At 32.5% G+C, this 15087-nt stretch overlaps 1 protein-coding gene across 1 annotated transcript in view; it reads left to right on the top strand.

Annotated features, from left to right (window-relative positions):
- Positions 1-15087, top strand: part of LOC126882298 (putative odorant receptor 69a) — a 56479-nt gene that overhangs the window by 33658 nt on the left and 7734 nt on the right. The window contains exons 2-3 of the mRNA XM_050647162.1: positions 10712-10811; positions 13164-13268. Of these exons, the coding sequence (XP_050503119.1) occupies positions 10712-10811; positions 13164-13268 (205 nt within the window). The remainder of the gene's footprint in view (positions 1-10711; positions 10812-13163; positions 13269-15087) is intronic.

Below are 15087 nucleotides of genomic sequence, written 5' to 3'. Positions count from 1 at the left end.
TGTATGGTTGAGTGTTCACGTCTAAATCCAAATTGGTGTTGTGGTATAATTTCGTTTATGGGGACAACTTGCTCGATTTTATGTAATAGTAGCCGTTCTAATACTTTCGAGATTATTGGGAGTAGGGATATGAATTTGCTTGTGTTGCGGGTTTACCAGGTTTCGGAATCATAGTAACTTGCGCTAATTTCCATTGTATTGGAAAGTAGCGAAGACGTAGTATGCTGTTGTATATTACTGTTAATAACACCACTGCTTTCTTGGTAGTTTCTGAAGTAATTCTCCTGTTATCAAATCATAGCCAGGAGTATGTATCAGCTCAACGGTAAAAATTCGGTATTTTTTATTGGACCGATTGACAAAAATCAAAATGCGTTTTAAAGGTGAAAAAGGCAGCCTTCATATCTAATTTTTTCATTTTATGGCAAATGAAGTCAGTTTCTATAAAGCTGTGAAATTAATAAAAATTGCGCCATTTTTGAGATTTTTTACGATTCTTGTGGGGATTTTAGGGGGAAGCCCTGGAGTAGAAATGGCAAACCTTTTGGCATCTTTTTGGGATCCCAAAATTAATATTCTCAGTAAAATTCAGCTTGTTCGTATGATTTTTAGAGGTCAAATCACTCACGATTTGACTAATACTTACTACTTAATACTCTGGAAATGTAGAGGACAGAAGGGTATTATGGAATAGTCGGGAAATATGGAATACCGAATTTACAGCTCTGTTATAGGTGCTGCCATCGTGTCAAAATATCATGAATGACCGAATACTCCCATTATGTTATGCAGTCAGAGTTGGCCGCTTTAAACCGGGAGATATTAACAGAACTTCAACCACGATTTTCTAAGTCCTGCCCTTTGCAATACTGGAAGGTTAAAAAAAATACTTACAATTTATGGAAAAATCCACGGGTTTCCTGTGACATTTTCCTGTGAAAATTAGATTTTCCATGAGGAAAAAAATGGGGAGTTGCGATGAATTTCTGAGTCCTGCCATATCCATAGAATGACAGGATACTATCAATTTTATGAAGAAAATTTTTTAGGCAGGAGGGTTGCAAAAGGACTAAGGGAGTATATGGATATACGAACATGTAATAAACTGCCAACTTAATAAATTAAACATAATTATTTGAAAATGATCGAAAAAAATGTTGGCATGACGTCTCCTAATGTTTAACTGCACTTGTCTCTTGGAAAATTCTGTGGAAAATTTTCACCCTGGTTCCGTGATTTTCTGAGTCATAAAATAAATTTTATTATAAAATAAATAATTTAAGGAGACATTCAAAATGGCAGGATGTTTAGTTACACCTTTTTTACTAAACATAGTTAAAAAATGTGTAAGGAAATTCATGGAAAGTTACACGATTTTCTGAGTCATGCCATTTTGGACATATCTCAAGAATGTTAATATAAAGCTATTTACAAAGAGGCAGGATGCTGTGTAGTTATTTCGTATATAAAAATAAAATTTTAAGTCAGTAAAATTATTGCAGGTTGTTATACAAACATATTCATATCACCACAATTTTCTAAGTCATGCCATCTCAGGTATACTTAAAAAACACTAATCTAAAACCGTTTACAACGTGGCAGGATAACCGCAAAGACATTTAATACATAAAAATTAATTTTTATATCGTTAAAAGAATCGTACGGTATTAAATAATTATTTTCCTGAGTAATGTCTCCGATTTTTACACACCTTTCAAATCTAATACCAAACTGTAACATATTTATTTTAAGCGATTAGATCAGGGGTGGGCAAATACTTTTAAGCGCGGGCCAAAATGAAATTTTCAAAATGTCTCCCGGGCCGGAATATTATATCGCGTGCGTAAGCTTGTGCACACGCGAATGTTATTGGTGAAGTTTTTCCCTACCCAAGAAATTTTTTTGAGAAAACTACTATAAGTATCATTTTAAAGCATTTGGATAAAGAAATTTTACTGGGAATAATAGATAACAGTAATCATAAACAAGTAATTAGACTTTGTAAGTCCTAATTTTTCACCCATCGTGACCGGAGGTAGAACCAAAAGTCGATATTTGAACTCTTCGTATAATTGTGCGTCGATTGATAAACGATTTCACTAATTTCCAGTAATTTATGACAAACTTTCGATCATAACGTATCAGAGCTTACCGGAAATGACGTCAAAACCGGAACTAAAGATTCAAGCTCGACTTTTCTAGACTTTTATGCAGTGCCGGTTTATCCACTGGGCGCTTGGGGCGGGCGCCCAGGGGCCCGGGCCCCGGAGGGGCCCGAAGGGGTCCGTTCCTTTTAATTATAAAAAAATAAAGTCGCTAAATAATTTACATATTCTCCGAAAAAACTCTCATACGCAGATACGCCAATACACTGCAAACGCCTTTGTTCTATTGTTACATCTCTTCACTCCTATACACAGTGCCGTAGCCTAGCCCCACAGGGACCCCGTGTCAGTGTTTGTGGCAGGGCCCTTTTCCAAAATCTATAGAAAGTTGTCAGATTCCGCCATGTCATTGATTAAAAACTACCCAGGTAATGGGTAAAAACTGTGTAGGTAGGTTATTAATCAATGGCCATGTCTCGAATTGTATCCCAAATAATCGCACAAACTGAGTTTTTTTAGTTTCTAATTAATAATTTCATTTTGAATTGTGGGGCTTAAATTATAATTTATCTCTCTTTTTTGGCTTTAAAATAAGTTCTTTTAAAATAGGAACAAAATAAGTCGTTTAAAATACTTAGTTAAACGAAAGACAAAAATAGATATACATAAATCTAATTTATAAAGAATAGATTATTCTTGAAAATGCCAACACCCAAAAAATAGGTACACTGTACACTCTTTCAAACATTCAAAAGTAAGGTGATTCCAAAAATTGCAATTTGGCATTATACAGTGGCCTCTAAGACTAGCACTCCACTTGCGATTTGTAGTCGCAGCGAAAAAAAAATCGTTGTCGCAGAAAATCTAGAGTCTAGAAAATTAGTCGCTGTTTTCAGAATCGCGAATTGAATGCTTCAAGGATGTAACATCAGCTTTTAGATGTTTTTTTAATCTAGAGATAAAGAAGAAGTCAAGATGTCAATTAATTATGCGAGAAATATAAAAACGATGTTGATGAAACCAAAGAGAACTTGCATAATGAAATAGCCCATTTTGTAACGTTATGCCAAAATTTGAATAAACATTATTTACAATTATTTATGAAAAATTTGATTTTTCCAGGATGTAAAAGCAACTTTTCCCAATATTTTAACTTTACTGCAAATTTATTTGACGATACCAATTTCTAATGAGTCAGGCGAGCGGTCTTTTTCGGCTTTAAAAAGAATAAAAACATATTTAAGGTCAAATTTGGGCCAAGAAAACCTAGACGCATTATAGTCTAAGAGCTAGTGAACCTTTTGACTAACGGTCGTCCTGTAAGGCTAGAAATTTGTAGAGTGATAATTCATAGCACACCAAAGCTAAAAACCATGACCTGGCAGGCCTCAGCGGTGCACGTGTATCTACCAGGTGAATCGAAAAGTGCAAATTTAGGGGGTAAAATAAACTTTCTCCTGTAAGGTTTAAATTTAAGTATGTGTTTGAGTAAGTCATTTAAAAGAAATGTGTAAAATGACAGGCGATTCTGAAGAGCATAAGACCTTGCCAGGCGAGGGGAAAGATTAGGGGTTTTTCCTAAAATTATTTTTTTTGCATCGAACAAATTTTTTTTAAGTTTTTTGAATCATTCCAAACAGAAAAGGTCTTTGGTGATTTTTCTCTTAAGTTAATAGTTTTTGTTATATAAGCGATTGAAAATTTTGAAAATTGCGAAATCGACCATTTTTAACCCCAAATCGGATATTTATCTAAAAATCTCAAAGTTGCCAAGGTAGGTAGATATTCTTTAAACATTGATTGATGAAATCCCAAAGAGTTTTTTGCAATACAATATCGGAAACCCCTTTGTTTTTTAAATGCTAATCAAGCGGACGCTTCACTGTAGTATAAGTGAGGACGTTTGAGTTGGCATAAATTCATTATCTCGAGAATTGGCAAATTTCAAGAGCAATCTTCAGACAGGTCGATTTTTATTTTTAAATTAGGACTTTTTGGCATATATATAATACTAGTGACGTCATCCATCTGAGCGTGATGACGTAATCGATGATTTTTTTAAATGAGAGTAGGGGTTGTGTGATAGCTCATTTGAAAGGTTATTTAATTCTCTATTCACTAATATAAACAATAACATAATTATTTATACAGGGTGTACAAAAAATTTTTTTTTATTAAATTAACTTTGATTAAATTTGACAAATAGAAGAAAAATTTTTTTTGTACACCCTGTATAAATAATTATGTTAATGTTTATATTACTGAATAGAGAATTAAATAACCTTTCGAATGAGCTATCACACAACCCCTACCCTTATTTAAAAAAATAATCGATTACGTCATCACGCCCAGATGGATGACGTCACTAGTATTATATATATACCAAAAAGTCCTAATTCAAAAATAAAAATCGACCTGTCTGAGGATTTCTCTTCAAATTTGCCCATTCTCGAGATAATGAATTTATGCAAGCTCAAACGTCCTCAATTATACTACAGTGTAGCGCCCGCTTGATTAGCAATTAAAAAAACAAAGCGGTTTTCGATATTTTATTGAAAAAACTCTTCGGGATTTCATCAATCAATGTTTAAGGAATATCTGCGTAACTTGCCAATATTGAAATTTTTAGATAAATGTCCGATTTGGGTTAAAAATGGCCGATTTCGCAATTTTCAAAATTTTCAATCGCTTATATTAACAAAAACTATTAACTTAAGAGAAAAATAACTAAGGACCTTTTCTGTTTGGAATGATTCAAAAAGCCTAAAAAAAATTTGTTCGATGCAAAAAGAATAATTTTAGGAAAAACCCCTAATCTTTCCCCTCGCCTGGCAAGGTCTTATGCTCTTCAGAATCGCCTGTCATTGTACACATTTCTTCTAAATGACTTACTCAAACACATACTTAAATTTAAACCTTACAGGAGAAAGTTTATTTTACCCCCTAAATTTGCACTTTTCGATTCACCTGGTAGATACACGTGCACCACTGAGGCCTGCCAGGTCATGGTTTTTAGCTTTGGTGTGCTATGAATTATCACTCTACAAATTTTTAGCCTTACAGGACGACCGTTAGTCAAAAGGTTCACTAGCTCTTAGACTATTATTACTATTGTATATAGAGAATGAATAACTGGAGAAACTGAATTGTGATGTGATAATATTATATGGCAGTTTGCGAATGCCAAGTCAAGAAAAAAAGTGATCTAATTTTTGTCTTTATGTATTTTTTAGAATATGTTTTTTGCTTGTCATGTGTTGTTTTGTGGAACTTTATGTTTTTTATTATGTTTTTAAATGTATTTTTTGGATTATTTTTTACGTCTGCTATTCTTCTTGCTTGTGTAAAAAATATACTTTATGGATTTTACAATAAACCTTTATAGGTAATGCATGTGTTTTCTTGTTAAAAAACTGACAACGAATAGACATGAAGGGGGCCCCTAAACCACCAGCGCCCAGGGCCCGAAGTTAGGTTAAACCGGCAATGCTTTTATGGGTCTACTGGTCGACTGTTCAATACTTGTCTATTGATGTATCACATGTACTATTTCTGCGACTATAATATGACACTTCCGGTTAGCACTTTTTAACCGAAAATGATATAAAAACCAAAAGTGTACATTCGTTCTCATCTTGCTAAGGCACGTCGAATAATATATCGCTTATACTATTTAGGTGACTTTAAAACCGTACTTCTGGTTGCAACTCTAAAACTGGAAGTCCGAGGTCAAATTTCTCACCTTTAATAGCATCCTTGGGTTAGGAGCTTTCTTTCGACACCTCATTTGTCGTTCAATCTATTCTAATAACTGAGTAGTTGTGTTTACGGACAGACAGACGGACGTGGACAATTAAACGTTTTCACATTTTTCAAAATGGGTGAAAACATTTTGTCTTACTTGGGTGTACATGAAAACAATTTGTGCCCAGTAAATAATGTCACGTAATTTTTAAAGAAATATGGTCCAGATAAAAAATGAAGATATGAGCAAGTGGACAAAATGAAATACTTTACTTAGGGTAGAGGTCTGGATTACGGAAGATCTAAATACTTGTATCAAGAATAGGACAATCAAGAGCAGCTATTTTGAAGGTGATAAAATTTCTGAGTAATTAAAGACTCAATCTTCAAATCAGATATAGGACAGTAAAATGTTATCCTTTTCTGTTATGTTAAAATGTTAACTACATATTCTTCTTTATGGTGCCGAAGCGTGGGCTGTTAATGTTGACTTAATGAGAAAGCTGGAAAGCTTTAGAGAAGTGCTTTTTAGGAGAATTTTGAAAATATCACGAACAGATCATATTACGGACGAAATGGTGATGCACAGAATGGGAAGAGACAGATTACTTTTGACCACCATTAAAAGGAAAAAGACAGCATATTTGGGGCACATACTTAAAAATAATAAGTATGAGTTATTGCAGCTGAATGTGAAGGATAAAATCGAAGGAAAATGGGTTCCTTGGAGACAACAAATATCCTGGCTGAAACCAAAACATCACTGTCTCAAATAGTGTGAGAAGTGCACATTCAATTCTATGTAGTCAGTAGAATCTGGCTTTGTGAAACTATGTTGCATACTTTCGAGTAGGGAGAGGGTTACAGCTACAGCTCTTCGGAATTATAATATTTTTTATTATTTACATATTTTATTATTTATAGGAACACCACGCACACTAACAGTGTCGCACTAACACTGTTCGATTTCAACAAAATTGCATTTACGAGTTTAAAAAAAATTGCTTGTGGGATTTTTCAACGGGCCGGATAAAGTAAACGAAAGGGCCGCATCCGGCCCGCGGGCCGGCTTTTGCCCACCCCTGGATTAGATCATATTTATTTGTATCTAAGTAAACGTAATAAAAGTAATAGGAAGAAAATGAATAATTTTACAATTAATTGGTTATAGTAGGGATTGTACCTATTATACAGGGTGTCCAGAAACTCTTCTAACAGTCGAAGCCCGGAGATTCCTCAGATAATTTTAAGAAAATTTAACTCAATTCACCTCGTCCGAAAATGCTTCCCAAGGAAGCTAGAGCTCTTTAAAGATGGCGTATTCTAATTAGTTTTTTTTAATAGCTCCAGAACACTTCTATTTAGAAAAACGAAAACTGGTACACCTATTTATCTTCCAGAGATAAATCGATTCCATCATTTGTCAATTTTTAGTACCAGTCATAGGCGTCCGTTTAGGGTAGGGAAAGGGATATTTTATCCCATAACTTTTCTGTGTCTAACTTTTAAGCATTTTTGACACTGGATTATTAAACTATGGGGTATTCTTGTACTAAAAGGTACTCTTGCTTTAAGTCGGTAGGATACGCCGTGTTCTAGAAAAATCGATTTGAAAAATTTTTCGGTTTTTGAATTAAAAAAAAAAATAAAAAAAACTATTTAGAAAAACGAAAACTGGTACGTTCATTTCTCTTCCAGAGATGAATATTTATCAATTGTGAATTTCGAAAATTTCGCCGTGTTCTAGAAAAATCGATTTGAAAAATTTTTCGGTTTTTGAATTTGAAAAAAAAATAAAAAAAAACTATTTAGAAAAACGAAAACTGGTACGTTTATTTCTCTTCCAGAGATGAATATTTATCAATTGTGAATTTCTAGTATCGGTCATAGGCGTCCGTCTTGGGTAGATCAACGAAATCTCGTAACTTCCTTTAATTTTTAAGCATTTTTGACAGTGGAGTATTAAATCATGAGGTATTCTAGTACTAAAAGTTACTCTTGATTTAAGTCGGTAAATACACCGTTGTTTTTTATTTTTTTCAAATTTTTCTTAAATTCAAAATACGAAAAATTTTAAAATTGATTTTTCTAGAAAACGGTGCATCCTACCGACTTACAGCAAGAGTACGGTTTAGTACTAGAATACCTCACAATTTAATAATATAGTGTCAAAAATGCTTAAAAGTTAAAGACAAAAAAGTTGTGCGATAAAATAACCGTTGCCCTACCCAAAACGGACTCCTATGACCGGTACTAGAGATTTGCAATTGATGGAATCGATTTATATCTGGAATATAAAAAGACGGACCAGTTTTTGTCTATCGAAATGGAAGCGTTCTGGAGATTAAAAAAATCTAATTACAAGGCGCCATCTTCAAAGAGCTCTAGCTCCCTTAGGAAACATTTTTGGATTATGTGAATTGTGTTAAATTGTTTTAAAATTATCTTATGAATCTTAAAATTATATACAGGGTGTTCCATTAAAAAAAACATAAGTTTGTGTCACCCTGTCAATACGGTTAGCCCTGTATATTAGAAAATATTTTTAAATTATGATCCTCTCTTTGTCCCACGTTTTACCTAAATAACTTTTTTTCGTATCTCTTACGACAAACGAGTAATTGGACTTTGTCACACTAATGCCCCACCCTGTATACGAAATAACTATAAAACCACCCTGCCTCTTTGTAAATAGACTTATATTAAGATTCTTGAAAAATATGCAAAATGGCATGACTCAGAACATCGTGGAATCTTTTACGAATTTTCTTACAAATCTAGGACTCCTGCCGTCTTACAAGAACCGTTTAACCTTCCTGCCGAGTACCGAAAAAGTATTGATTGTATTTGAGTATTATAACTTTTTAAAGGCAGGACTCAGAAAATCACGGAATCAGGGTAAAAATTTTGCGCATAATTTTCCAAGTGACAAGTATACTTAAACAATAGGAGACGTCATGCCAACATTTTTTTTATCATTTTGAAATAAATATGTTTAATTTATTTAGTTGGCAGGACCCAGAAAATCATGAAAATTTCATTATTTTCCTTACATGTTTGTATACATATATACTCCGTTAGCCCGTTTGCAACCCTCCTGCCCAAAAAATGTTCTTCATAAAATCCATAGTATCCTGTCATTCTACGGATATGGCAGGACTTAGAAATTCATAGCAAAACCCTATTTTTATTTTTTGGGAAAATCTAATTTTTACAGAAAAATATCACAGGAAATTTGTGGATATTTCCACAAATTGTAAGTACCTCGTCTACCCTTCCACTATTGCAAAGGACAGGACTTAGAAAATCGTGGCTGAACTTCTGTATAATATCTCCCGGTCTACTTGTTGTTGCTGCAAAACGCGCTACAGAAAAAAGTCTGTTTACTGACCTTCAAAAGTTTTTGCAGGTCATTTTTAAACATTTTAATCTACCACTATACATTTGATTTAAACATTGAGGTTAATTCTAATGTACAGTAAAAGAAGTGCAGTTTTGCAGAGCTTGGTCGTTTGTTAGCTAATAGTGTTTTGTCCATCAAAAAACAGTAAAATGCTGTATAAAAGGTATATTTAAAATCCCTCAAAAGGGCCATCATCCCTCAAAAGGGCCAGAATTTTTATCCATCAGTTTACCTAAAGGTTATTTTTTCAAGATGGCGTGTGTCGGTTATTAAGAAATAGTAGGTATTTCTAGAAGAATAGAATCAGAAAACAAAAACTCTGAATGTATCTTCTGTCATGAAAAATTCTCCGAGGATGAAAGAGGAGATTTGGATTTAATCGATAAAATGTTCTTTGTGGGCCCACCTTGACTGTACCGGAATAGAGAAAGAAGAGTAGGTATGTGTGTGATTTTTGTAAGAGTACAAGCAGTAATGACTAGCATACAATCTTAAAAATATGGTTTTTATAGTTGAAAATATTTCTTTTCAGTTAATGTTTTATGAACTCTAATTTTTTTTTTCAATGATTGTAACATGTATTCCTCCATTTATAACTTTTTTTTATTATTATTATTTTTAGAGAAACAAAATAAATATTTCATTTCTTACAAGTAATTGTTCATTGCAATAAGTTGTAGTATGGTATCATGATGATTTTGGGAATATTTATTCAAAAAATAGTAAGTTATTTTTAAAAATGTAAATGGTATTCCATAATACCCTCCTTTCCTCTCCTCTACTATATTTTTGCAAAATTTTGGAATGTGGTTAATTCGTAGAACAAATGTAACATTTGTTTTTAATAAAGATTTCAGTCCTCTACAAATAGTTTCTCGTGACTTTTCATGTAAAATAATTAGGGAAGCAGGAATATAACAATTTAGAATTTCCCATTGATTTTCCTATGGCCCGTTTGATGATTCACCACCCGGTATAAACTATAGAGACAAAGACAGGTGAAAAATAAAATATTTAAACAAAAGATCTGACGGTGAGAGCAGACCTGGTTCAACCTTAAAAGTTACCTATTAAAACTTCGCAATATTGAAAAATAGCGGAATTCCTTAAACAAGAATCTATCTGTTTCATGAAATGATTCACACTTCGAACAATAGCATCCTGCTGAGCTGAATATTAATTATTCTAAGATAAAAAAGATCAAGGCAGGTTTTGTTTATATTTGATTCAGAGTTGGACCACCATCTCCATATAGCTATTTCAGCATCCTTATGCCTCATCAGTGAAGCTCAGAAGTCTCAACTCTGAAGGAAATACAAACAATTCTGCCAATTTAAGGCAAACCATCGCAATGCAATGAACCCACCTCTGAGACGCAATTTAGCGACATCTCTCGTATTACGAGGAAAATTAATTATTCTCTTAGATAGCTGGTACGAGTATACTTTTTTATTTTTAGGCATATGAATGCTTTTAACGAAGAATTCAGATTAACATATTTGTTGGACTTTCTTCACCACGCCCTGGTGACAATTTTTGGTTTTGGATGCATGTTTCGGGTAAGTCAGTGTAAAATAAATGTTAAAATTCTGTTAGCTATGAAAAATGAAGAAGAGAAACTCTGAATTTTATCTAACCTGTGGTATGACAATAGAGTTAACCCCTGTTGAGCTGATCCGCCAATTTGCAGAAATTAAAAAACAAATAGATTTTAAATATGGATTTTAAATCAAATTCAAAAATAAAACATGAGTACAAAGAAGTTTTCTGAAAAGTTTTGGATCAAAATGTTTTACAGAAAACAAATGGTGCAACGTTTAACATCTACGTTATAAATCCCCAAAATAACGCTAATTTTTCGAGATACTGATCATTGGTAATGAATGGTTAATTTTGGTCTTACTTTAAGTTTTTGATGGTGCTGAAAACGAAAATCAAGTTTATTTTGAATTTTAGGTGGGAGAAAATTGTCAAAATCGCAATTTAGTCCTAAAAATAAAAAAAGGTAAACCACGTTTTTCTTAAAATTAAAAGTTGCACCATATTTTTTCTATAACACATCTAGACCTAAAACTCCCCATAAAACTTCTTTGAACACTATGGTTTAACATAAACGTAATCAAATAGACAAATTTTAAATTTTGTCACTTAATTTTTGCGATTTAACTCTGCAATTTACAAATCTGCACCTTTTATTTTTAAAAATTCATAACTTTTATAAAAATAATACTGAAAGACTACAGTTACTTTCATAGTCTTCACAAAGGTAAGAAATATATGCCGTAGAAATTTTAGAAAAAATTATTAAAATCGAACTGAGTTGTAGCTAGTTAAACGTAAAAATTCGTGACCACTTTTTTTTTCATTTTTAGGTTAAAATTGCGATTTTGACAATGTTCCGTCACATAATATTCAAAATAAACCTCTTCGTCATTGTCAACACCATCGAAAACATAAAATAAGACCAAAATTAGCTATTCACCTCCCATGGTCAGTATCTCGAAAAATAAGCGTTATTTTGGGGATGTATAACGTCTATATTAAAAGTTGCGCCATTTTTTTTTTCTATTAAACATTTGTGTAACTAAAACTTTCCAGAAAACTTCTTTGTACTCTATGTTTTAACATACGTGATTAATAAGATAAATTTTAAATTTTACCTCTTAACTTTTGCGATTAAACTTTGCAATTCACGAATCTGCACACTGTACTTTAAAATATTCATAACTTTTACTAGAATAAGACTAAAATCTTAAAACAGATATCGTTGTCTTCAAAAAAGTGAGCAACATATAGTATACAAACCTTGGACAAAAATATTAAAATCGACCAGAGTTGTAGCGAGTTAAACGCAAAAAACGTGATTTCATTTTTTTTTATTTTTATGGTAAAATTGCGATTTTGACAATAATCCCCACCTAAAATTAAACATAAATTTCATTTTCGTTTTCAGCACCGTCAAAAACATAATCTAAGACCAAAATTAGCCATTCACCACCCATGGTCAGTATCTCGAAAAATAACCGTTATATTGGGGATTTCTAATGTCGATAATTAAAGTTGCACTATTTTTTTTTCTATAAAACATTTTGTTCTAAAATTTTCCAGAAAACTTCTTTGTACTCTCTATTTTAACATAAACGTGATTAAAAGGCTAAATTTTAAATTACGTCACTCAACTTTTGCGATGAAACTTTGCAAGGCACAAGTCCGCACCTTTTCCTTTGAAAAATTCATAACCTTTATCAGAATAAGAATTAAAGCTTAAAGCAGGTACCGTTGACTTCAGAAATGTTAGAGCTATATACTGTAAAAATTTCAGAAAAAAATATTAAAGTCGAATAGAGTTGTAGCGAGGTAAACGCAAAAAAACGTGATTTCATTTTTTTTTATTTTTAGGTTAAAATTACGATTTTGACAATGTTCCCCCACATAAAATTCAAAATAAACTTCATTTTCGTTTTCAGCACCTTTAAAAATATAAAGTATGAATAAAATTAGCCATTCACCTCTCCGTGGTCAGTACCTGGTCATTTTAGGGGTGTCTCCCGCTCGCCTAATAAGCAGCGTATCTGTATCAAGGATAGTAAGAATAAGAATAGCCAGAGACAAGTCACTGTTAGGCAAAAGACGTCATATAGGATGCCCAAGAAAAAGATGGAACGACAATTTAGGGGCAGGTTAAAAGGCACCGTTGAAGAAAAACAGGCAGTACTGCCTATATAAAAGAAGAAAGAAGAATATTCCATTATTTCATTGCCTATTTGGGTTTTTTACATTTTCTACGTTTTGATTTCCTTACTTTCATTAACTATATGGTCTATTATAAATAGACAAAGATATTTTATTATAGAAATTATATAATAGAAATAGATATTTTATTTAACTTTACATTTATTTTTTGTTTTTAGTTGGAACTAACACATTTAGAAACAATCTTCTACGATTTAATAGTAACAGAAACATTTTTTAGAATATATGTTAGTTATTGCAATGGGACCGACATAATCATTGAGGTAATTAGTTAATCATCATTATTCATGAGCCAATCGAGTCCACGACTGGACATAGGCCTCCCTCGCTTCTTTCCAGTGTTCTGTGCACTGGACCGCTTGTAACAGTTTCCCGCTACTAGGCCAGGGTAATAAGACAAAAATATACCCTGTTCGTGACACTTCAGCAGCCAGGGTACTGAAGCATTTTTTCGACAGGTAATACCTATAGGAATCAATTATAACTATTTCCTGCGTATGATCTGGCGGCCATTTTTATTTATAAACAATTAACTGTCAAAAAAAGGCATTTTCCCCTTTTTCTTCAAATCAACGGAAAACAGTGAAACTTAATGATTTTTTAGTACAAATATCTTCGATATTATGGAAAAAGCTTTAAAATGACGTATTACAAAGTTTGATATACTCATTTATTATTAATATAATTACGAAAAAACGTCGGAATTGCAAAAAAAATATTTTCTCAATAACTGTTTTAAAAATTAGTGTACAGCTTTGAAATTTTTGTCAAATAAGGTTTCTTTGGTGCTTAATATGTGATAAAAATTTCAAAGCGATTCATTCAATTGTTTAAATTTTATTCAAATTGTTTATCCCAGAGAGAATTTTTTTGCAATAATATAAGTCAGAAAAAAATGACCTTAGAACCATTCCACAGGTGTCAAATGAAAGAGCGTGAGCTACATTTTCAACATAATTTAAAAAAGTGGATAAAAAATGCATTTATTAGTAATAAATAATTATGCAAAAGTATCGTCAATTTTTCTTTATAAACTTTTTGAATAACTTTTTACAAAAAAATTAACTTTTTTACCCTGTTTTAAGTGCACAACTACCAAGTAATGTTATCTATATCATAATTGATAAAAAATTGTAATAAATATGTATAATTTCTTATATAACAAAATAAAAAGTTTATAAGGAAAGATTTACGATACTTTTGCATAATTATTTATTACTAATAAATGCATTTTTTTTCACTTTTTTTAAACCAAGTTGAAAATATAGCTCATGCTCTTTCATTTGATACCTGTGGAATGGTTCTAGCGTCATTTTCTTCAGACTTATGTTATTGCAAAAAAAATGCTCTCTGGGATAAACAATTTCAATAAAATTTAAACAATTAAATGAATCGTTTGAAATTTTTATCACACATCAAGCACCAAAGAACAAAATGCCATTTTTTGACACTTAATTGTTTATAAATAAAAATGGCCGCCAGATCCTACGCAGGAAATAGTTACAATTTGCTCTTATAGGTATTACCTGTCGAAAAAACGCTTCAGTATCCTGGCTGTTCAAGTGTCATGGAAAAAACCTTATTACCCTGGACTATACCTACTATGTATTTTTAAGGACGACCATCGTCGGTCGTCTTTGACTTCTTTTATAGTTTCTGCGGGCCTCCATTCCATGATTCGTCTTGTCCACGTCCCTGTCATCCATCTTGTGTTCTGGCTAAGTTCCAATTAAGCGTTGTGATTCTTTCAATGACGTCTTGAACCCGTGATCTTTGCCTGCTTTGTTGGATTGTTATGTGGTCTCTAAGGCTCACATCCAGGATTCCACGTTCCATGGCTAGTTGTATAACTCTGAAATTTGCTGGTTTTTGCGTCAGCGTTAAAGTTTTCGCTCCATAAGTTTGTACTTTGTACCGGGTGTCCCAATAAGAATGGCTCTCGGCCATATCTCAGGAACCGTTTATAGTACAGCTTTAAGAAAAAAATATTTATAACAAAAGTTGCTTCGGGAAAAGCCTGGAAATTATTTTCATAACTGTAGGCCCACCGCTAGAGGGCGTAATTGAATATCAAAAATTAAA

This window comes from Diabrotica virgifera, chromosome 3 (assembly GCF_917563875.1).
Source record: "Diabrotica virgifera virgifera chromosome 3, PGI_DIABVI_V3a".
NCBI classification, from domain to species: domain Eukaryota; kingdom Metazoa; phylum Arthropoda; class Insecta; order Coleoptera; family Chrysomelidae; genus Diabrotica; species Diabrotica virgifera.
Note: the sequence above shows the minus strand (reverse complement) of the source record. Positions and strands in the feature narration are given on the sequence as shown.